This window comes from Mchenga conophoros, linkage group LG6, assembly GCF_057382185.1.
Source record: "Mchenga conophoros isolate Kocher_MC1m ecotype Shallow Benthic linkage group LG6, M_conophoros_male_GT1.1, whole genome shotgun sequence".
Taxonomy (NCBI): Eukaryota; Metazoa; Chordata; class Actinopteri; order Cichliformes; family Cichlidae; genus Mchenga; species Mchenga conophoros.
This window is the reverse complement of record NC_140531.1, coordinates 16,567,514-16,591,491: the sequence shown is the minus strand read 5'-3', so window position 1 is coordinate 16,591,491 and position 23,978 is coordinate 16,567,514. Positions and strand designations below refer to the sequence as shown.

Sequence of the window (23,978 nt, the reverse complement as noted above, 5' to 3'; positions counted from 1 at the left end):
TTTAGAAATCCTTGAGTTTTGTGGAAATTAAGTATTACATCAATAGATGTAATACTTGATATAATAATACTAGACGCACATGAGACTGTTGCTCAAAAAACATAATTTAGAAATAAATTATTTGTCCTCTGTGTTTACATAAAAACAAAATAACATTGCTATCTTGGCATTTTGGTTTAAACAAATCTACCTGCCAACAGCTTTTATTCCAGGTCACCACTACACTGAGTCAGTAGTGAGTACAGAGCATTATGAAAGCATGTTGTCTCTGATGTAATTGGTGTCTTCACACCACAGCAGATTTGTTCTGCTCATTCTCACAGCTCTTGCATGTTCACAAACAGTACAGTCAGGCAAAATATCCTCACAGATGGTGCTCCGAGGACAAAAATGTCTACAAATGGGTCTGTGGTCCTGACATGAAGAAACCTGGATTTTGAATGTAATACTAATGTGTTTAATTAGCAGTTATCCACTCTTTTAGTACAGTTTCTGATTGACATGGACTACATTTAACATGTTGTATAGTGTGTGTCTAATGCAGGCAGATATCTAAATTGACAGAAAGACTAATAAAAAATATAAATGCTCATGTATGTCAGTTTTTGACTTCCAAAGACATGACTTGGGAGAGAAGAGCAGAACATATTAGTCGCAAGGATGAGATATATGAGTATTTGTGGTCATGTTTGCGAGATACACACAGAATTATTAGATAATGAAGCAATCAGTCTCAATCAGATCTCATTGTGCAGCATGACAATAGCCCCAGGCATGTACTGCTGTATACGGGTTCTGAGTAAGTGTCCAAATAATGAAATAAAAGTAAACTGATAAGTGAGAAATATGATGCCGATGAAGAAAATGTTGACTTACAAAGTAAAATGCTAAAATAAAACTTTGTGCTTGATGATAAATAAAAGTTTTGTAATCCTATGTTTAAATTTAATCAAAATTGTGACTTACTAGGAACAGAATAACAAGAATTTAAGCCAGTAGTGAAAGATATAAAGCTAAAAGACATAGAAAAGAATAAAATAGAATAAAACTTGATTGTCATTGTACATGTACAACGAAATCGTGGGTGCTCCACATCAGCTGTGTTGGAATAAAATATAAATAGTAGACAGCAGGAATAAATAGCATACAGGAGAAATATATACAAAAACAATAGAAAGATACATCGGAGAACAAATTGCAAAGTGCTTCGAAGTAGTGCAAAGAAAATTTTTGTTAGATATTATAGTATAGTATTATTTTATGTGTTTATTTATTTATTTTACTACAAAACACATTGGTCTTAACTGTGCATATAAATAAAACTGACTTACTTAATATAATACTACAAATTTCGTAATAAAATCAAAACAGAGAAATGCTAAGGCAGGTTTAGCATGAGGCAAACACTCAGTAATATGATATCTAAAATCTGAATCCATAGTATCTAAATTCTGCCATGAAAATTTAAATTCCAACTTACTGATTTATAAATTGACCTTATTTAATAAAGTATAACTTAGACTTTAAAAATCTAAAGTTTGAGTCCTTTAATCAAAATCGCGGTAGTATATCAAAATAACTTGTTATAGTTTATGAAAGTAAATCAAACACCTTGAGTCTGTAGCTGAAAATGATACAAACGTAGATCATAAACAGTCAACCAAGTCAAATTTATAACAGGATCAAATTTAGAGTACGAGGTCAAAACTGTGACATTATAAAGCAGTTTCTGATTTACAAAGTCAGATTTAGAGATATAAAAATTTGGGCTTGATGAGAAGCAAAAAACACGTTTCATGTTCTTATTTTTAAACTGAATAAAAAATAAAAAGTAATGCAACAAAAATAGGGCATAAATTGTCCATCATAATAAGACCAAACCTGGAGTAAATGATGAAGTCTAAAGTATTTACAGTGTCACTTTACAGTTTCCCCTTGTGATACTGTAAATTATTTACTTTATAATGTAAGGTCCTCTGTTCCTGTTTATGAGCTGTCTCTTTATGAACAAACTGAACGGAGTGTTTGTTCAGTTTCGTGAGTCTCCCACAGCTAGAGGGAGACAGCGCTTTCTTCTGGGACGCCTTGGCTGCTCAGAGGACCGTCTTTACCGACATGTCCTTGTTTGTGCGTTTTAATCAGCGATTGGAAAATAACAGGTATCCTTGTCCGTCCGCCTCTCGCACCCATAAACACCCAGGAGTAATAGAGAGGGGACGCTGAGTAAAAACAACCCCCGTCTGACCCGGCGGTGTGCGCCTTTCCTGCGCGTTTTTCGGCCCACATAAGGAGCAGTCCGCTGGGTACAACAGCCGGACTGAATCGCAACGTGTCTGTGGAGAGTGTCACCGCAGCAGTCGGGCTGTGTGTTTCTATGGAACAGGCTGCTTTAATGGGGCTGTCGTCAGCCCGTCTCTCCGCCTCTGGACAGATGATCGCCGTGATTCACGCCTGAATTTAGACCCATCGAAGACAACACTGTGGATATGGAATGGTGCATGCCGCTGGGCCAAGTTTTCAGCCTCTGAAAAACACCAGAATCATGGACAGTCATCCGCTGTAAGTGCAAAAAGCTGCTGAATCTCTCCCCCCCCTCTCTCTCTGTGTGTGTTGACGTTTCCCAGTGGCTGCTTGACGGATGGTGCCGCATTGACAGAGACAGCGGCCAGCCGGTGTGGCTGCTCAATGACCGGGTGGGGAGGACTGATACCCGGGGACTGTGGCTGCAGGATCAGGCTGCAGGCTCTGTGGTGGTGTCATAACGTTGTGCTTGTTGGTCTAACGCCTCTGTTTCTGTTCGTGGCACTGAGGACGTGTGCTTCACAGCCGTGTGTGGGTGTGTGGGTGTATTTGTGACAGAAAACAGAGGAGCAGCATGTAAATGTACATGTTGAATGTTTGATTTCAGGAGAGGGAGGGCAGAGGTGTGCGCTCAGAGGTGCAAATAACAAAGTAATTGTGCGGATTATATATATATACTTCTAGTCCGGCACAGTTCAGCCAACTTGATCGATCTGTTTTTAATGAATAGTCAATAATGAAGGTTTAAAGTACACACACGATCTTATCAAACACCTTGGGCAGTCAGAAGGTTCCATCTTAGGTTAAGCTTAATCAATGTTTTACGACACACGCCAGAGTCTCAAACATAAATGGAAATCTGTAGCTGGACTTTTCCTGTTCTCTCTCACAACCTCTTCAGACTTATCATGAAACCCTCAGGAGAAGGGCCCCTGAGTAGAGCTGCTGGACTATGGTGCCACCTGAAGGTGCTACTTGATTCATCAGTATAATAATATCTTACACACAGGAGTCATTTTTCTTCTAAATTGTAACTCGTATTTTTCTCAGAACATTTTCGCTATTAATATTGAATAAGCACTTTTATTAGTGCTGCAGTGTTCTTACATTGTTTCACTACTTATGTCAGTGACTGGAGAACTTATGCAGGGTGTGTTTGTATTTTAAGATGTGCAGCATCTTCTTCTCACCTCAGCAGATCACCCGCCTCCATCTCTCCTTATCCCTAGCATCCTCCTCTGTCACACCAACCCTCTGCATGGCCTCCTTACCTACAACCATGAATCTTCTCTGTGATTGTCCTCTTTTCCTCCTGCGTGGCAGCTCCATCTTCAACATCCTTTGCCTGATATATCCACTCTCCATCCAATCCATCTCAGCCTTGCCTCTCTAACCTTTTCTCCAAACTTCTCAACCTGAACTGTCCCGCTGATAAATGAATTTCTAATCCTGCCCATCCTGCTCACTCCCAATGAAAATCTTAACATCTTCATCTCCTTGTCAGTGCCAGCGTCTCCAAACCATACATCACAGCATGTCTCAGTAATGATGTGCAGCATCATACAAATGCTGACTGACTGCATTCTATGTAACTACAAATTATAACAATAAACAAAAACAATATGAATTTGCATGCAAAGCGTATAACTTTGGCAACATTGGCTATGTGCTAAACTGCTCTTTCAAACACAAGTATCAGCAGTGTCTCAGGCAGTGCATCCCCTATTCTAATCATAACGCTAGTGCAACAACAACAGTTAATAATATCAGCAATAATAATGATAATAGAATTTATAGCAGAACCGTTCAGCTTTTACATGCTACAACTGAGAGTCTGCACCTTGTTGATATAAACTAATAATTAAGGTCTTTAGATAAGATTTTAAACAAGACAAAGCACTACCTGATACTGCAGCTTTGACTGGACTGCTAAACAGTTTACAAATGAGCGTTTAATCTTAATTGTGGACTCCTGGGAAGATGCCTTCTTTACGCATGTGAAAATCAAGCTTGGTCCTGATACAGCGCCCTCTGAGTGTGTGCGTGTTTTTTGTCAGGAAATCAGGAAATATTACACCGTCAGTTTCCAAATCAACAGTAATTTATCTTCTCTAGGAGATAAACCAGCCGAGTCGGGGTTTAAAGTGATTGCAAAGACACTTTGGAAAACTTAATGAGAAGTTAAACGCAGTGTCTGATTGTGCTTTTGGTTAAAGCTATGGTGTTTAGAAGTGATTCTAAACAAAAAGATGTCCTCACTGTGATTGCCGTGCACCAGGAGACCCGAGTAGCTCTCAAGTTACGCGTTTTGTGTTCCCTGTGTGCTTCTTGTTTACGTATCTGTACTGTTCCTCTCAGGTGCACTAGACTTTGTCCACACTCTCTGGACAAAGAGGACGGAGTGGAAAGGCACGGTCCCGTCACTCTGAACCCTCGCCACATGAGGAAGGCGTTCAAAGTCATGAACGAGCTGCGCAGGTGTCCCACACTGTCTCTTCAGTTATTTGTTGCCTCGTCCTCACCAAATCCTTTCTGTAAACTGTAACGGTTTCTGTTTCCTACTCGTGCATGTAGCCAGAGCCTGTTGTGTGATGTGACCATTGTGGCAGAGGACGTCGAGATTGCTGCTCACAGAGTGGTTCTGGCTGCTGGGAGCCCTTACTTTCACGCTATGTTCACAGGTAACGGCCCTCCTCCATTCTCATCTATTCGGTTCCTTTCATTGTTTTTAGTGCCTGACACAGTTGCTACCTTTGTGGTGCTGAAAAGCTAACGTGTGCACATGTACTAACAGGCGAGATGGCAGAAAGTAGGGCAAAACGAGTGAGGATAAAGGAGATGGATGGCTGGACTCTGGGCCTGTTGATTGACTACATCTACACGGCGGAGATACAGGTCACGGAGGATAATGTGCAGGTAAACACACACATGCATTAGCTCAATAACTACGGCCTGGACTCACACTGAGCAGGTTTGCAGCATTTGCAGTGTCACACTGGAAACTCGACAGGAAGTGATTTACCTGTAAGGCAAAAATAACATTTCAGTTCAAGCTTTCTCGATGCATTAAAGCTCATTCACATCAAAGGCTTTGTTAGCTTCACACAAAAACACGGTCTCTTTGGTTATCAGGTTAAGGTGAAGAGTTAAACAAACTATTCTGGGTTTTAACCTGCTGGCCAGCTGTGGGCTTTCTGTGTGGGAACTCTGGTTTCCTCCCATGGTCCAAAGACTCATATGTTAGGTTAGCTGATGATTCTAAGTAGATAATATAAGATAAGATAAGATAACTCTTTATTGTCATTGCACAGTCATACATAGTACAGTAGTACAATGAAATTGGAAAAACTGTCCTACATCGGCACTACATATAACACAACACGACACGATATGACACATCACAACGCAACAAACAACACAACACAGTATATTAACTTAGTATAAAAAAGAAGAATAAGTGTATGTGTATTGCACACTGTTATTATTGCACATTAATTATTACTGCACCTTGTTATACATATAAATATTATTGTTATTGTTTTAAACATTGTTACCTCCCCCCTAAAAAAGTCCAGGGAGGTATCCAGTCAGGTCAGCTATTTACATTGATCAGGGCTATTGCCCTGTTGTAAAAGCTGTCCTTGAGTCTATTTGTTCGGGACCTTAGCAGCCTGAACCTCCTGCCAGACGGCAGCAGCTTAAACACCCGGTGTCCTGGGTGTGTGCAGTCCCGTAGGATGCTGCATGCCCTCTTGAGACAGCGAGTGCTGTACAGGTCCTTCAGGGAGGGAAGAGGATGTCCAATGATTTTTTGGGCCATGTTGATGACCCTCTGGAGTGCCTTTCTGTGTGCTGTGGTGCAGCTGGAGAACCACACACCGATGCAATATGTCAGCACACTTTCAATGGAGCAGCGGTAGAAGACGGTCAGCAGCTCCTTCTTCAGGTCCATTTTTCTGAGGATTCTCAGAAAGTGGAGACGCTGTTGGGCCTTCTTTAAGACCGCAGAGGTGTTAGAGCTCCATTGGAGGTCTGTGTCTATGTGCACACCCAGAAACTTGAAACTGGAGACCCTTTCCATGCACTCCCCGTTGATGCTGACAGGCTGCAGCTCGGACTTCCTCCTTCTGAAGTCAACTACCAGTTCTTTTGTCTTGGTGGTATTGAGGTCCAGGTTGTTATCTGCACACCAATCTGACAGCCTCTGAACTTCAGCTCTGTACGCAGTCTCATCTCCCCCTGAGATGAGCCCCACCACGGTGGTATCATCTGCAAACTTGATGACTGTGTTGTCTGGGTTGGAACTAACACAGTCATGTGTGTACAAAGTGTACAGTAGGGGACTCAGTACACAGCCTTGTGGAGAGCCGGTGTTGAGGCTGAGGGCTGAGGAAAGATGAGGCCCCACTCTAACTCTCTGTACACGGTCTGAGAGGAAGTCTCTGATTCAGCGGCAGGTGGTGGAAGGAAGTCCAATTTCCAGCAGTTTAACTATTAGTCTGTCCGGGAGTATCGTATTGAAAGCAGAGCTAAAGTCAACAAAGAGCAGCCTGGCGTAACGGCCCTGCACTTCCAGGTGAGAGATGGCGGTGTGGAGCGTTGTAGCGATGGCATCTTCAGTTGATCTGTTAGCTCTGTATGCAAACTGGAGTGGGTCGAGTGTGGGTGGCAGGCAGGACATGATGTGACGTCGGACCAGTTTCTCGAAGCACTTCATTATAACAGGTGTTAGAGCAACTGGTCGGTAGTCGTTGAGGCTGCTAATGTTAGTATGCTTTGGCAGTGGGACAATTGTGGCTGACTTTAGACACGGCAGGATGCAGGACTGGGACAGTGAAGTGTTGAAGATCTAGTGAAGACTGTACATGTACATGATATCTTTCATATTTTCCATATTATGTCTTCACACTTCTTAAGCTTTTCTTATCTTGAGATAACTATGGATCAGGAGGTAAAGCAGGGTGACTACTAATCGAAAGGTTGGTGGTTTGATCTTACATTGCTAACACTGGTAGGCTCAGTGTTTTTGGTGTTGTGGCTCAAGCAGTCTTTACTAATCAAAGGGCTGGAGGATTGAAATCTTTTAACTCAGTAGGAAGTCGTGTATTATGATCAGGGCTTATGGTTGGGTTAAGGTCTGGAGTCTGGAGCCCTGTCGCAGGGCCAGAAGCTAGAGAGACAAGGTGGTGCAGCAGTTAGTACTGTTGCCTCACAGCAAGAAGATCGTGGCTTCTAATCCAGTCTGGGGCCTTCAGTGTTTGCATGGGTGCTCTCCTGATACTTTAACTTCCTCCCACAGTCCAAAGACATGCAGTTAGTGGGGCTGGCTTAACTGGTAATTCTAAATTGGTGTGAGTGTGATTGGAAAAATCTCCTGGGTTTCAGGAAAAATCTAAAACTTGCATCTGTATTTAAATAAGGCTGTATTTAATATTGGGTGTCATTTAAAAAAAGATGACACTGACCTGGATAACTAAGTTTTTCTGACGTAAATATTTCTGAAATGCATTCATGAAACGATGAAATGTGATTTAATCAGGCTTTTTCTCTAGAAGTTTTCTACTTGCTTTAAAACCCACGAAATTAAACCAGAAAAGCAGTTTCCATCTTTGAATAGATTTTTTTTAAACTTGGGAAGGATCAGATCACCACAGTGCAAATAGAGGCACTATAAAAGATGCACGTACAGCATGTGATCACTTTGATTGGTAGCTGTGCTCTAAGCTCAGCTGAGTTTATTTTTAGGTTTTCACTTCTCTCTTGGTCTAAAAGTTGAAAAAGACTGGAACAGTTTCATCAACGTAAACTGTCAGTGAGTCAGAGATTGCTCTTCTGCACACCAGGCCAACCTGTCACCGCTCTAAATGTACTGATCTGTACGCTGTGGCAGTAAAGCCGAAACCTGTGTGCAAACCTCGTGTTCTTGTTTCTCAGGCGCTGTTGCCTGCAGCGGGGCTGCTCCAGCTGAACGAGGTGAAAAAGGCTTGCTGTGAGTTCCTGAGCTCTCAGCTTCATCCGTCCAACTGCCTGGGAATAAGAGCCTTCGCTGACCTACACGCCTGCTCCCAGCTTCTCACGCAGGCTAACAGCTTCGCAGGTTTGTGCGTTCAAAAGTCTGCACGTGTGTGGCAGCACTCCCTGTTCCTTTATTTAAACGAGTCCGCGTGTCCGGGAGGATCTGGGGAGACAGAATGAGAACAGGCGTAATTAATGAAGTTGTGGAGAGAAGCAGCTGTGTTTATCTGCAGTTTGTGCCCGCAGAGCAACATTTTACAGAGGTGGTCGGGAGTGAGGAGTTTCTTAATTTGGGCATGGAGCAAGTGTCCAGCCTTATCGCCAGCGACAAGCTCACCATACCCTCAGAGGAGAAGGTACGCTCTCTCGTCGTTCTCATTTTGCACGTATAGCAGAAGTAGAGTAAAAACTTTACAATGATTTGCGTGTGCCTGTGTGCGCTGGTGTGCAGGTTTTTGAGGCCGTCATAGCTTGGGTCAACCACGATAAAGACGTCCGCCAGGAGCATTTGGCTCACCTGATGGAACATGTCCGCCTGCCGCTCCTCTCCAGAGAATACCTGGTGCAGGTGTGTTTAGCTGCTGTTCTTTAATCTGCACTTAAATGAAGTAGAGTTAAAGTTTTATGCACTGTCAGCTGCCAGTAACCTTTTGTGTGTCATCCTTTTTTAAAAAAAAAAGAAAAAAGAAACTGGGCTGGTGTAAAGCCTCCTTAATGTTTTTTTTCCCCATCTCTTTGAGTGATGTAGAAAAGCACTATATACAGAACATGAACCACATGTAGGTCAGAGAAAGAAAAACGGCAGGAAAGGGTGATTAAAAGTGAATTCAGTAAAAAATGTGGGAAATAAAAGATGAAAGAGGGGCTGACAGGAATAAGGTGCCACAGTAAATTATGAATGTAGACAATGTACACAATATAATGTAATTTATACTTTTTAAAGACCAGACTCGTGCGAGTGCAAACAGTGCAGCAGAGCAGTGCTTCAACATTCAACGATGGCCTGTTTTATTGTTTCTGGGACGTTCAAACAAGCTCACGCAAGAAAGGCTTTCTAATTCTGTCATCTTGCTGGTGAGGTTGGTTATGACAGGAAGATGTTGTGTGTCTGTGTGTCTCTGTGTGTACACTTCACTGATGTGTTGAAGATATGTATAAAAAACAAACAAACTATGATGTAAAGTGAATGTGTGCTTCACTTGTCAGAAAGGGCACTTTTATTGAAAGTGATGAAATTAAAAATATAAATGAATGTTTATTTTTCTTTGTCACTTCTGTTGCTTTAAAGAAGTGGATTTGATTATTTCTTGGTGCAAAACTGAGTGCAGTGTTTGCTGTGGCTGAATCGTTTTTACAGTAAAGTGGCAGCGGCTGAAGTCCTTTAGCATTTATTTTTTTACTGAAAAAACATCATGACCTTGTACAAATACCAGTCATTTCCTGAATATTAAAAAAAAATTAGTTAACAATGCCTGCTGACAGTATTCAGTTTGATATAAACACACTTTGGCTTATATATTTTATAAGCCAAAGATTTTTCACTTTCTTATGGGTTTTTCTTATGCTGACTTTAGCTCAGAAACATCACACTCACTGCGATGTACTGTAACGGTAAATCATGCAAGCTGATCGGTTCCTCCCTCACTGTTCACTTGTGTCAGCGGGTGGAGGAGGAGTCTCTGATTAAGAACAGCAGTGCCTGTAAAGACTACCTGATTGAGGCCATGAAGTACCACCTGCTGCCGGCCGACCAGAGAGCTCTGATGAAGACCGCCCGCACACGCATGAGGACTCCAGCCTGCTGTCCTAAGGTACTAACACACTATGAACACTTACATCCACATCAAAACAGCATGTGATCTTGTAATGGCATCGCTGTTGTGCGTAGGTGATGGTGGTGGTTGGCGGTCAGGCTCCTAAGGCCATTCGAAGTGTTGAATGTTACGACTTTGAGGAGCAGCGATGGTACCAAGTGGCTGAACTCCCAACTAGGAGGTGCCGAGCAGGTAGGAAACCCTCAGTAATCATAATAAATGAGCTGAAGAATGTCACCAGTTTGATTCTCATCCTACCAGGATTTTCCCAAGAAAAAGTGAGAATAAAAAATACATAAAGTTTTATGTCACTCAGCACTGATCAGGAGAATGAAAGATGTTTTAAACTTTGTGTTCTCTCTCAGGTGTGGTGTATGTGGCTGGATGCGTGTACGCGGTGGGCGGTTTCAACGGTTCTTTGCGCGTGCGGACGGTCGACTGTTACGACCCGATGATGGACCGCTGGACGAGCGTGAGCAGCATGCAGGACCGTCGATCGACGCTCGGGGCCTCTGTGCTCAACGGACTCCTGTACGCTGTTGGAGGCTTTGACGGCAGCACAGGTCTGCTGCTACGCTTTTTTTATTTGTGTGGTCGTGACATCAGCGTGTGACGCCAAATGTCCTTTAAAAATGTGACAGCAGAGAATTTTCAAAATGTTTGACTGCTGTATTTTTGATTGACGCTCTGCGTGTTTGCAGGTCTGTCTACGGTCGAGGCGTATAACGCTAAGACAGACGAGTGGTTCCATGTGGCGCCCATGAGCACCCGACGCAGCAGTGTAGGAGTCGGCGTTGTCAATGGTGAATATGATTCCCAAACTAAAATTAGCTTTTAGAAATAGAAGGTGAAAAAAAAACTAAGGAAAAACAGCTTCAGTAGAGCTCATATTTTTCTTTTTTAAAACAAACCACTATTACAAAATACTACAGTACTACGATATATACTATGGCAAGAGCGGTGTGATTAAAAATATCATAGTTCCTCCATCACTTGTGTCTTTTATCCGCCCCTGCACCTTGTTCTAAATTATGGATTGCATGTTTTTCAGGGATCCTTTATGCTGTTGGAGGTTATGACGGAGCCACCAGGCAGTGTTTAAGTACAGTAGAAGCTTACAACCCTAAAAGCAACACGTGGAGCTATATAGCAGAGATGGGAACAAGACGCAGTGGAGCAGGTGTGTCAACTTTTGAAGTTATTTGTGTTTAAAATACTAAATGGAACAACTGATCTTTTTGTCAGTACAAATCTTTACTGAAGCTTACTTATAAAAGAGGACTAAATGAAAAACATTGCACAGTGTGATCTCTAGTAAGTGCATGTCCAATGCCTTCCTCAGGTGTGGGTGTATTAAAAGGTTTACTTTATGCTGTGGGGGGCCACGATGGTCCATTGGTGAGGAAGAGTTGTGAAGTTTATGATCCAGCCACTAACAGCTGGAGACAAGTAGCTGACATGAACATGTGTCGACGTAATGCAGGTAAGCAACACGGCGTGTGTTCACCAAGCAGCCTCGGATGTGTGGTGCTCTTGTGTTAGATGTCTTTTAATCGTTGTGCGTTTGTGTGTGCAGGCGTGTGTGCTGTAAATAATGTACTCTACGTGGTGGGAGGAGATGACGGAAGCTGTAATTTGGCCTCGGTGGAGTTCTACAATCCGATCACTGACAAGTGGACGTTACTGCCGACCTGCATGAGCACAGGTCGCAGTTATGCAGGTCAGCGCTCCACATATGGAGCCACACAGTTTTCAATGCTTTCTTGAAGTTGGCTTTTGTTATTTCTTGTGGTTACTTGAGCCATACTGTGCAGAATGATTTACAAAGGGGCGCTTTATATTGTAAGGTAGAGGCCCTGCAATAACATAGAGAAAACTGCAACAATAAAATGAATCCTCTATGAACAAGCAATTAGCAATAGTGGGAAGAAAAAACTCCCTTTTAACAGGAAGGAAACCTCTGGCAGGACCAGGCTCACAGAGGGGCAGCTATCTGCCGTGACTGGTTGGGGGTGAGGAGAGGAAAACGGGACAAAAGACACACTGTGGATGAGAACCACTTAATAATAACTAAAGATTCAATCCACAGAGAGTGAAGAAGAAACACTCAGTGCATCATGGGAAACCCCCAGCAGCTTAGAGCTATTGTAGTGCAACTAAAAGAGGATTCAGTCACCTGATCCAGGCCATCACTATAAGCTTTACCAAAAATGGAAGCCTGTTGTATAAGAAAACGAGGATATAGTTGTTTGAACTTATTTTATTTCTGTTACTTCAGGTGTGACTGTGATTGACAAGCCCTTATGACTGCTCTAAACACCTGCCGCTGATTGGGAGCTGAACGTATTCTCCTGCTGAATACTGATCTTGGATCTGTCTACGATGCCAATGCTTCAAATGTTGGGCAGCATTAGCTTAGGCACTGACGAAGATGAAGGAAATTACAAGAATGTTGTTGAAGATGACGAGGATTTTTGCACTTACCTGAATGGGGGGAGCTGTAACCAACAAGGGGATCAAACCTGTGTTTTAACCCCTCCCATCTCTCGTGGCAGGACCGCAGCAGTGACTGGACAAAGCTGTTTGAAGCATCTGTGTACCACTGCAGTGCCACAGAAACGCTACTGATATGAAGCTACTTTAACTCCAGAGTTATTTTAACATTAGTAATGTTAGCTCAGAGAAAGACCACTGGCCTGCTCCATGGGAGAGGAAGGCAGAGAAGGACCATTTGGGACTGAAATGGGTTTCTCTTTCATTTTTTAAAAATCCTATTGAGAAGTGAGTTGTGTGTGCGTGTGTGTCTGTTTGTGTGAGGGCTCGTGTGTGTGTGTGTGTGTGTGTGTACGCTAGCATTTAAAGGTGCTCTGTTGCTTGCACATGTGAGCATGTGTGTTCGTGTGCATCTGGTGTGGTGACGCCTGGTTCGATGCCGCATGAACGCACTCCGTGTGACCTCCGATCTTTTACAGTGTTGCAGGGTGGCTGCTCAAGAGTGCCTGAATGTCAAAGTACGTTCTGTCTCCCCTTCTCCTCTATTATACCTTCAGTACTGTTACTGGACAGAGAGTGGCTGCTGGTCTGGGATAGAGAACACACATTTTGACTTCGGGTAGGATGCGATGGCTGTGTTAGCTCGCTTTCAATCAGAACAGCAACGTGAGAAGCAGCTGTAGCAGGTGACGCCGTGCAATTATTCTGGAGGAAGCTGACTTTGATTGGAGCCAGGAGCCTCGTTCACCTTGCCAAAAAAACAAAACAGTGATCGGTAGAGGGGAGAAAAAAAAATACAAAAACCAGTTGGATGTGTCATCTGGCAGCCATATTTAGTGTGGTTGTAACCACTCATGACAACAGCAGGCTGAACTCACTGCATGGTTCCTGTCTCTAACCTGCTACCCTCCAAACCGTACCCTCTTCTCGTTCGGTGTAGCAACTGTATTAACTACTGCACACCCTGACATACTATGAATGTGCCAATTTTAATATGTCTCTTCTTTTCTGTCTCTCTTTTATGACTCTTCTTCACTAATCTGTTCTCTCTTTCTGGAAAGTGACCAAACTTACTGTTGAGTTTCTTTTGTTTCTTCAGTCTCTCGCCTCTCCTACTATATTGCTACTTGGTATCGCTTGGTATCGCTGTTTCTTGTCAGTGTATTGAGGAATGTCATGTAGGCTAATGACTTTGACAATGTTTCACTACTTGTTTTATATTATCATTAATAAATATGCTTCTTGTATTTAAAGCTGTGAAATGATATAATCCGTTTTTAATATTTTGCCAAATCAGTAAAACCTTGAAATGGAAATTCCTGTGTGTGATGCTTTACTCCTGTTACAAAAACTGATATTTCATAATGCCCAGTGTCCCTTTTGGTCATTTCTCATTAGTATATCTGGTACAAAATACACTTCATGATGCTTTATTCTGTTTTAAAGGCAAATATTGTATTTTCTTTCTCCTTTAAATGTATTGATGGAGCAAATAGAGTAACACAGAGCGTTTTTTAAAATCTTTTTTCCTTTTTTTTTTTTTTTTTTTTTTAAATTGACACATTAGATGCATTAGTAATTTAAATTTGCCAAAAATACTTCTGTTTCTTGGACTGTAGGGCTTTTATAGTGTGGTCTACAGTTATGTCCAGTTAGGCAAAACAATAAAATTAGTTTGTTGTACAATGTATACCACCACAGGGAATTTTAAGCCAAGCAGTTAGGATTTGATTGAAGGGGTTTAACAAAAGTGTTGTATTAACTGTTTGGTAATTACAGGAATTTTATTTTTATGCATAATCCCCCTATTTTCAGTGGCTCGAAAATAATTGAATTATTGGCTTATGAACAGTTTTGTTGTGCAGTAAAACACTTTCCCTCTTTCTTTTTTTTAATGTCGCAGCAAACGCATCTGAAGTTTTAATTCAGGGTGTTGAATTTTTATTCTATAGATTTTCACTGTAATTATCAACACAAGGCCCAAAGAGCTATCGGTGCAAGGTAGGCTGAAAAAAACTAAATAAATCTACCACACAGAGAGCGTAATGTTTAGTGGTGACATCCTTAATCTGGTACATTGTTATAACAAAAAAATGAATATTAATGTATATAACAGTTAAAAGCAACTTCACAACACCTAACCAAGTCAAGAACTCTCTCCAGGAGGTAAGTGTATCACTGTTAAAGCCTATAGTTAAGAGACCTCTTTATCGATAGAACCACAGAGGGTTTATAACAAGGTGCAAACCACTAATTACACTCAAGAACATAAAGGCCAGATTAGGCTGTTCTGGGGAAACAGTCTGAAGAAAGAAAATCAAGATGAACTTGTACCAAAATGATGGAAAGAGAAAAGTATGGAGGGGAAAAAGGAACGGCTCAGCGTAACACATCGGTCAAACATGGTGGACGCAATAAATTAAGAGTGTTTATTGATGGTATGACTGCTGATTGAAACAGCAGGATGAACTGTGATGTGCACAGGACTACAGACTCTGCTCAGATTGAGACAAATGTTGTAAAACTGATCAGATAGTGCTTTACAGTGTAAATGCTCGTAAGACAAAGGAGCTGATAGTGGACTTCAGCACTAAGCAGGAGAGGAACTACCAGACCCCCGTCATCAACGAGTGCCCAGTGGAGAGAGTGGACAGCTTCAAATACCTCGGAGTTCACATCACGCAGGACCTGTCATGGTCCTGTCACATCAACACCGTGGTGAAAAAGGCCCGTCAGCGTCTCTACCACCTCAGACGCTTGAGAGACTTCCAACTGCCCTCCAAGGTGCTCAGGAACTTTTACTCGTGCACCATAGAGAGCATCCTGACGGGAAACATCTTAACCTGGTTCGGGAACAGCACCATGCAGGACAGACGAGCTCTACAGAGGGTTGTGCAGTCAGCTGAGCGCACCATCCGCTCCGAGCTCCCTGACCTGCACTCAATCTACAGCAGCCGGTGCTGGACCAAGGCCAGGAAGATCGTGAAGGACCTCAGCCATCCCAACAACAGACTGTTCTCTCTGCTGAGGTCAGGAAAGCGATTCCGCTCCCTGAAGACCAACACAGAGAGACTGAGGAGGAGCTTCTTCCCGCAGGCGATACGGTCTCTCAATCACACCACCACACAGTCCTGACCCACACATATAGTTCTTACACACACACTGGACATTCTGGACATTGTTTTCACTTCATCACTTAATCACTTCAAGCATATTTGCACTGCACAAGACATAATGTGGATTGCACAACACTGGTCACTATATTCTTCACTTCCAGTTAATACTTGTACAGCTGCTGTTATTGTGTATATATTTATTTATATTTCTTCATACATTCTTATATAGTTCTATATTGTGTATTTTGTTGTACAGTTATTTTATTTTCAACTTTAATTTATATATTTTATCTTATTCTCCCAGTTAAATTTACCCTTCATTCTAATTTGTGTTGTACAGTTATTTCATTTTTAACCTTAATTTATATTTTATTCCTTCCTAGTTAAATTTACCCTTTTTAATTTTTCATATTTATTTCCTATCTTATTCATAGCCTTTTCCTTTTTTGTTTTCTTTAGGTCACGAGCAGTTGTCCAAGCATTTCACTACATATCGTACTGTGTATGACTGTGTACGTGACAAAATTTGAATTTGAATTTGAATATGCTGACCCCAAGCATACTGTAAAAGAGTTTCTCAAGGAAAAGTAATGACATACTGTTCTTTTTTTTTTATCTTTCTTTCTTTCTCTTATTTCAAATGATTAAAATTTCAACAAAACAAACACGGGAAACAGAAAACATGATAAAAACATTTTCAACAAAAGGATCTGTAACGCAAAAACAAAGGGTGTTCGAAAGGGAACTCAACCTTGTAATTAAAAAAAAATTATTTGTGTCTTCACGATACCAAATATTATGTATTATCCTTATTGCTTTGTTTTGCATTGTGCATATGTTTTGTAGAGGACTCTTGTAAGTGTTGCCCCAGATTTCAACACAGTACTTAAATATGGTAGTAGCAATGTGCAGTAAAGTGTGTGCAATCTTGTATTGTTCAGGACGTACCTTGTTTTTCCCAAAATCCCTGTGGTTTTTGAGATCTTGTTTCACAAGTGTTTGATTTATACTTTCCAACAAAGCTTGTAGTCCAAAGTTACACCAAGAAATCTCTTTTCAAATACTCTTTCATTGGATACTTTATCAATTTCCAGTCTCCAGTTATAAACATTTCTCGATTTCCAAACAACATAAATTTGGTTTTGGATGAATTTAAAGATAACTTTAAGTCTTTAAAGCCTTCCCCAGAAAAAAGAATGGTTGTATCATCTGCAAAAACAACAAACCTTAGTATGTTTGTAACTCTACAGATGTCATTGATATACGTAGTAAACAATTTGGGACCCAGCACTGAACCTTGTGGGACACCACAGGTAATATTCAAGAACACAGATTTTGACTGAGCAGTTTGTATGAATTGCCAAGATAACTTTTTAACCAGTTGTTTTTGTTTTTGTTTTTTACCCCTCTCACACTATATCTTTCCATTTCTGTAAGAATATTTTGTGGTCATCATATCAAAAGCCTTTTTCAGGTCAATAAATATCCTCACTTCATATTTTTTATTATCTATGTATTCAGTTATATTTTCCACTAACTTCATCATTGCCATAAATGTTGATCTAGCTGATCTAAAGATTAAAATAGTATTATTCTCAATAAGTTGTCAAGCCCTGCAAAAAAATAAAATAAAAATAGATGTCCAGTTATATTGGAGAACTGTCTAAGTAAGGAAACTGGGCTGTAATTTGTAAAATTATGGTTCTGGTGGTTGAGCGTGGTTAAGCCTAGGCCTCGTGGCAGAGCCTAAAGCCTTAGCCTGGGCCTGATGGCTAAGCCTGGTGAAGCCTGAACCTATAGCAGAGCCTGGACCTGGTAGGGCCTGGTCCTGGTGGTTCGGCTTGGGGGAGCCTGGACCTATTGGCTGAGACGGTGGCGGAGCCTGGCCCTGGTGGCTGAGCCTGCATGGTTTCTGTTCAATGGGCAAGTCAGTTGCCTAATTTCAACCCTACAGACATGCTTTTTAGTTCTTAAAAATTAAATGGAGACAAATCCACAAACAAGCAGAAACTGGTGACATCCATGGTTTCTAGACTTGAGGCAGTCTTTGACTGCAAAGGATTTTCATCCAAGTATTAAAAACAATCCACACTGTAAACTTTTGTTAGTTTGTTCAATTAATTTGGATCCTCTGAAAATGTCTGCAATTCCTTGTATACAGTTAGCAGAATTTCTTTTTTATGTTACACGTCTTTGATTTAAAATGCACTGTGATGGTCTGCAGAGGTAACATTACAAAAAAATAAATAAAATAAAATAAGTGCATCATTATCCAACAAATGATGGTTCTGTCTGTAGTGTAAAGGGAGTTGCACAGTTGGCAACTAACTACATAGTTTGCTTTGGAACAGAAACGATTATATTTTATGTTAGATAATATGGTAACAAATAGGAAAATCTAAAGTTTAATTTGTGTCGAATTAGTTATTTTTAATACAGAAAAACAAACATAACTCATACTACGTGCGTCTCAACGTGTCCACAGTATTTCCACAGTAAACACTGGAGTCAGAATCTGTTATAAAATACAATTAAAAGTGAAGATAACGCATGGCTCAAGTATCTCGGGACGAACCACCCCATCTCTTCCCTCATACAGCCTGTTAACTTATGCTTCGGTTACGAAAGCAGACCTCACTTCTGATTGGCTGTTGCTGTAGAAACCCCCAGTCTCACTATAGTCGCTCCATTTTGCGGACCAATCAGAGGGGATGTTCGGCCCCTCGACGTCAATCTCCTTTCCTCTCGGCCAATCGGAGTATCCGATATTACTATACTTCACCCGCTCGGCCACCTCTCGCTCAGGTAGACGGGACATACAGCGGAAAGGTAAGGGTTGAAGCTTGTTGTCGGCACTAATCAGGGCATTTAGCAACATTTTTAGCTTCAATAGAAAATACTTGTTTGTTATTTAGGCGTAAAAACAGCAGAATATAGTGCCACAAGTTCGGGCAAAAGCCTGTAGAAGATATTTAGGCCTCTGCTAGCTTGTTTACTGAGACGTAGTTAATGATTCATAAACTAATTTAATAAAGATTTTATTTATGCCACCTGCAGTTGACACACTGGTGCTTTTATGAGGTGTTATGTGTTAAGAGGTAGTAGGGTTTAAAATTGGAGAGCTGTTAGCTTGAATGCGTTTGTGAGATGGGAAAGTGTCAATACTTGTATTATTAGTTTCGTTATGCGTGTTTTTATTGATAAAAATAGTTACTCTCTGGCAGCTTTAAAGAAAACTTAAAAAAAAACGTCCTAAAGTTGAATGTCTGCTTACTGTAGGCAACAACTTCGTCAAAAAATGACAAACAAAGAGATGTAGCCCAGTCAAATGACAAAATTTATGGTAAAGTGGCATTATTAAATGACTTAACATTGAAAATTATGTTTTTTTTAAATAGCTGTTCCTACTTTGAATACTTTACTTCTACTATTGTATTTGTTTTTTTCAGTTAATAATTATCCTTAACATTATGTCTGATTTTTGTCTTATATTTTTATTTTAAAACTTACACTGTGGTGTAGCATGACTATAGTGGAAATGTAATTTTGCATCGATTCTACTTATTTTTGTTCCTACAGATATAATTAAGAGCTGTGTTCCTGTCTTTCAGGCCTCTCTCCTGACCTGCAGCCAGCTTGCATTATCTTTCAGCATGGCGGTGAACGGCACTGCAAACATTTTGAGCTCTGCCTATCTTGCAGTCGAGTATGTCGATGCTGTTCTGCCAGAAAACCCATTCCAGCCCTCCCTGAAACACGCCTGGGGCTACATGCTGGACAACTACACCAAATTCCAGATTGCCACCTGGGGCTCGCTCATCGTCCACGAGTTAATCTATTTCCTGTTCTGCCTGCCCGGTTTTCTCTTCCAGTTCCTGCCTTTCATGCAAAAATACAAGATTCAGCAGGTTTTTTTTTTTTTTAAATTGTTGGATATTGATCTTGTTTTTTATTTGTTTGTTTGTTTGAAGATGGATGGTTTACGCATTCTCCTGATCCCCGGGAAGAGACACAAATCCCTTTGGATTTTTTTTTTTTTTTTCAGGACAAGCCAGAGACGTGGGAGAAACAGTGGAGGTGTTTCAAGATGCTGCTTTTCAACCATTTCTGCATCCAGCTGCCTTTGATCTTTGGCACTTACTACTTCACCGAGTATTTCAACATTCCTTATGACTGGGACTCCATGCCACGCTGGTCAGTGCAGATCAATAATGCACACCTAAATGGATTAAAGTGACCTAGACATACAGTAGAGCGGTTTCACAACTGTCATATGAATTATGGGTCCTGTAATGCATTGCTATTAACCACAACTATAGGATTAAAAAAATGTATTGACATCATGTTAACACTGGTATTAACCCAACTTTATTTACCAAAGTGTGACCTTGAAATCAAATGTGGACTCCCTAAATACAATAATTATGGTTACAATGAGACTCTTTAAGACTCTAAAGAATTTTTTCGCTCTTGCACAGCAATAATTTATATAAAAATATACTTACATTTTATTATACATGACCTGATATGTTGATCTGCTTCTAAATAGAAAGGGAACATTTGAATATGCTTTATACATGTAACACAGTTGTTCCACATGTTGCTAATTGTCTGTCAGATCTGTCTGTTGGGATAATTTCAGTGTGCTTTTGTAAACTTCTCTTGGCCTTCTTCTCCAGGCCATATCTCCTGGCTCAGTGCTTGGGCTGTGCTGTTGTTGAGGATGCCTGGCACTATTTCCTTCATCGCATACTGCATCACCGCCGGATCTACAAGTACATCCACAAAGTCCACCATGATTTCACTGTGAGTAAAACAGATGAGTGATAAGATCAATAAACAAAGCTTTCTGCTGAGTCTGTTTATGGAAGAGTTACTTATTAAGCGTGTTTTAGCAGCTGTTTACAATTAAAAAACAAACAAACAAAAAAAACACTATGTGTACGTACAGTCAGCATGTCTCTCCACTGCCTCAGGCTCCGTTTGGCATGCAGGCAGAATACGCTCACCCCGCTGAGACGATCATCCTCGGGGCTGGCTTCTTCATTGGCATCATGATCTTCTGCAACCACGTGTTATTGCTCTGGGCCTGGGTCGCCTTCCGTCTGATGGAGACCATCGATGTTCACAGGTAGGACACAGTGGGCGCTTTCCTTTTCACTAAATAACTCCTCGCTCTGCTGAAAATCATTCCACAATCAAAGATGATCTTTCAGTCTCTTAAATGCAGCTCAAGGAAGCACATGAACCTTGCATCTCTCTCCTTCTCTCATTCTCTCCCTTCAACCCAATGAGATTTGTGGGAAAGATACAGGTGGGGGGAGTGAGGAGAGAAGTTGGAGGTTTTAATTTCTCTTTAAGCTGAACCTCTTGTCCAGAAACAGCCTTGTGCCAGATGGTTTATTATGGTGGCTGTAAATAGGACAATGTAGTTTGTTTTCACTCATTTTTATTTTACAGCTTCATCACTGAGCCCAATCAAACTGATTAAGCATACATCTTAACTTTAGTTTGTGGTGTGTCGAGGTCGTCCTCTAGAGGGCCACAGAGCTCATCAGATGTTCTGTTAAACAGTCTTCATTAACTCCTTTGTTAATACAGGACACATTATCACACATTTGTAGTGTAGAAATAGTACTTTTGACTATAATATTGTTTAATTAACTTTTTCTATGAAAACAATGTTTACTGTATAATAATAATAATAATAATCAAAATTACACATTTATTTGTATAGCGTCTTTTTAAGAAAAGGCTCAGGTCAAGATATTCAGAAAACTCAGGAAAAACAGTTTGATAAGTTTGATAACAATCAACATTAAACATTATAAATAATGAAGCAAATTAACAGTCAAAGTAAAGCAGATCATAAACATTTGCATCGTTACTGAACACTATAAAGTTCTGGGAAGACACAAAGCTCACAGTCTGCCGGTACATCACACATACATATAGACACACACACACGCGCACACACACACACACACACAAAGGAAATATACACTTGACCACCTGCAGATATAGATTACACATTAGAAATTTAGAAATATGTAAAGGTTATGAGTTTTACAAAGACCTAAGGTTAGGGCCAATGTGAAGTGTTGAAATTTGACAAAATTAAAATGTGTAAAATGTACAGCATACTAAAACGGTTTAAAAGGAACATAACTAACATCATTATTCAGTATTGTGATGAACGTTTTGTGTGAAAATGCTTTAGATACAAAGTTCCCATATGTCTGGGACTGACATCAATTGGTTTAATCTTTCTTGCTTCTTCTTTTGTCATGATTCTATCAGAGGTTGCTGATGTTGTTGATTTAATTTGTTCATTTAAAGTGTCAATTATTTTAAAATCAGGGTTGGGTTCATAAGCTGAAGCTACGACATGCGCCCTTTCCACCTGTCAATTGATTTCTTCTTTTTATTATTTAATTTCTTGTGATATAAGTAAAATGATTCAAACTAATTAACCGATTAACCAAGTTTAAGTAGTCTCGTACAAATATTCTGTGCACTCTTCTAAAACTGAAAACATCAGCCTGAGGACAGAGCCAAGTTAAACCCATCTTTTCTTCAGTAACAGACTTTGAGAACCATTCTGCTTTCTGAAAAAGACAAATGTTTTTGTTTTAGAAGGATAGTTATTATCAAAGATTTTTACTCATTTGTGAAAGTTGGTCACTTTTTGGGTGACATTATGACATATCTTTTTTCCTCTTCTTATTTCTATTAGCGGTTACGACATTCCTTTGAACCCGCTCCACCTGATCCCGTTCTACGCCGGCGCTCGTTTCCACGACTTCCACCACATGAACTTTGTCGGGAACTACGCCTCCACCTTCACGTGGTGGGACAAACTGCTGAAGACAGACAGCCAGTACAACAGCTACATGCAGAAGCAGACAGATAAGAAGACGCAGTAAACTGCTCAAGCCTCCCTTCATGGACACACGCCTGTCCTGTCAGGTGGAGAAGAGGCAGTGAGCCGTACAGACAAAACCACGCAATTACTGCTGATTTTCATCTCTGTACACTTAATAAAACACATGCAAAAGGTGTTTTTAAAAAACGAGTCAGCACAGCTGTGGTTTGATTATGAATCAGACTGCGTGTTGGTTCGGTCTGCCTTCTTTGCCTTCTTAGAAAAGAAGAAATGTCAGCTGGCTGAATAAAAACCATCAAGTCCTCACTTCGATTTTTCTTTGTTATCAAAAGGCTTAAACTTAAATGCTTCTTTAACCCTCTGAATGTCTCAGCACTTTAGCACTTCCTCTAATTGATCTGATGCGGTCTTTCCTTCCTGTAGTTGAATCTGCACTTCGGTGGAAACTGTATAAACTCAATGCAGACTTTTGAAAACAAACCAGTCAGGCGTGTTTGATGCAAACTGTAAATTATTGATGAAAAGGGGATGTGTTCTAGGTCATTCAAGCCTGTAAAAATAATTAAATGCTGCTCTAATTTTATATAAAATAAAAAAAATCTTTGGTGTTTTGTTTTTCTGTTTTTGTCAGAATAAAATATGTGAACAAATTTAAACAGGAGTTGTTGCTGTAGCAGTTTTGTTTTTCTGAATTTAGTCAGAGAAGAACATATGTGCCAGCGAGCTATAAATTTATCCATTACTGCTAAATTGACATTTTTTTTAATATAGTGAGTGGAAACACTGACTAAGTGCTGCCATGCTTAGGCCCATTGTATGTGTCAAAGTAGCATTCCAGAGGCTTGCTGGGTGAAGATAGCATCTTCTCAAAAATGATAAGTGTTTTTCATTTTATTTGTCAGTGGTTTTAATGTTGTGGCCTTTCGGTGTACATGGAGTTGGTTCACTGCTGCACTGTGGACACACCCCCGCAGCTCCGTCCAGCGCACACAGGCAGCTGCATCAAGTGAGCCAACAGCAGCCAGGACCAAAGAGGAAGTGAGGCATTTTATGTGACCCGGGAAAAACTCAATACATAAAACTGGCAAATTCTAATTGTTAATGGCACACAAATAAATAAAAACACCTTTTCTTTTTACATTAATACCGCAGCTTTGGTGAACTGTGCTGCTCAACAGCCTAAGACCATGTCTGCATGTTTTGAAAAGTTGTTTTGAAAAATTAATAGATTACTTAAGTGTATAAAAAATTTTATAAATTAAATTTTATTTATATAACCCCAAATCACAACAACAGTCACCTCAAGGTGCTTTATATTGTAAGGTAAAAGCCCTGTATGAGCAAGCACTTGAC

The 23,978-nt window shown here is 40.6% G+C and overlaps 2 protein-coding genes and 1 long non-coding RNA gene across 3 annotated transcripts; 2 read left to right on the top strand and 1 right to left on the bottom strand.

The window, feature by feature from the left end:
- The first annotated feature begins 2,109 nt into the window (after positions 1–2,109).
- klhl2 (kelch-like family member 2) lies at positions 2,110–13,939 on the top strand. The gene is made up of 15 exons (XM_085276473.1): positions 2,110–2,559; positions 4,660–4,779; positions 4,876–4,982; positions 5,096–5,217; positions 8,236–8,398; positions 8,563–8,672; positions 8,768–8,884; positions 9,978–10,127; positions 10,205–10,322; positions 10,496–10,693; positions 10,832–10,933; positions 11,182–11,310; positions 11,473–11,613; positions 11,707–11,850; positions 12,409–13,939. Exons 1-15 carry the CDS (start codon positions 2,492–2,494, stop codon positions 12,435–12,437), a joined length of 1,818 nt encoding a protein of 605 aa, XP_085132599.1. The 5' UTR covers positions 2,110–2,491; the 3' UTR covers positions 12,438–13,939.
- Positions 13,940–18,446: 4,507 nt separating this feature from the next.
- On the top strand, positions 18,447–23,286 carry msmo1 (methylsterol monooxygenase 1). The gene is made up of 6 exons (XM_085276471.1): positions 18,447–18,568; positions 19,351–19,647; positions 19,785–19,933; positions 20,419–20,545; positions 20,716–20,870; positions 22,476–23,286. The coding sequence occupies exons 2-6, from the start codon at positions 19,393–19,395 to the stop codon at positions 22,663–22,665; spliced, it is 876 nt and encodes a 291-aa protein (XP_085132597.1). The 5' UTR covers positions 18,447–18,568; positions 19,351–19,392; the 3' UTR covers positions 22,666–23,286.
- On the bottom strand, positions 20,085–20,757 carry LOC146572383 (uncharacterized). The gene is made up of 2 exons (XR_014892700.1): positions 20,689–20,757; positions 20,085–20,508 (listed from the first exon to the last, which is right to left on the bottom strand). It is a non-coding gene; the product is annotated as an uncharacterized LOC146572383 (long non-coding RNA).
- Positions 23,287–23,978: the final 692 nt, after the last annotated feature.

Coding starts and splice junctions, on each gene's coding strand:
- klhl2 (XM_085276473.1), top strand. CDS start 2,492: ATGGTGCATGCCGCTGGGCCAAGTTTTCAGCCTCTGAAAAACACCAGA. Junction 2,560..4,659: donor ATCATGGACAGTCATCCGCT/GTAAGTGCAAAA, acceptor TGTTCCTCTCAG/GTGCACTAGACTTTGTCCAC. Junction 11,614..11,706: donor CATGTGTCGACGTAATGCAG/GTAAGCAACACG, acceptor TTGTGTGTGCAG/GCGTGTGTGCTGTAAATAAT.
- msmo1 (XM_085276471.1), top strand. CDS start 19,393: ATGGCGGTGAACGGCACTGCAAACATTTTGAGCTCTGCCTATCTTGCA. Junction 19,648..19,784: donor AAAAATACAAGATTCAGCAG/GTTTTTTTTTTT, acceptor TTTTTTTTTCAG/GACAAGCCAGAGACGTGGGA. Junction 19,934..20,418: donor TGGGACTCCATGCCACGCTG/GTCAGTGCAGAT, acceptor CTTCTTCTCCAG/GCCATATCTCCTGGCTCAGT.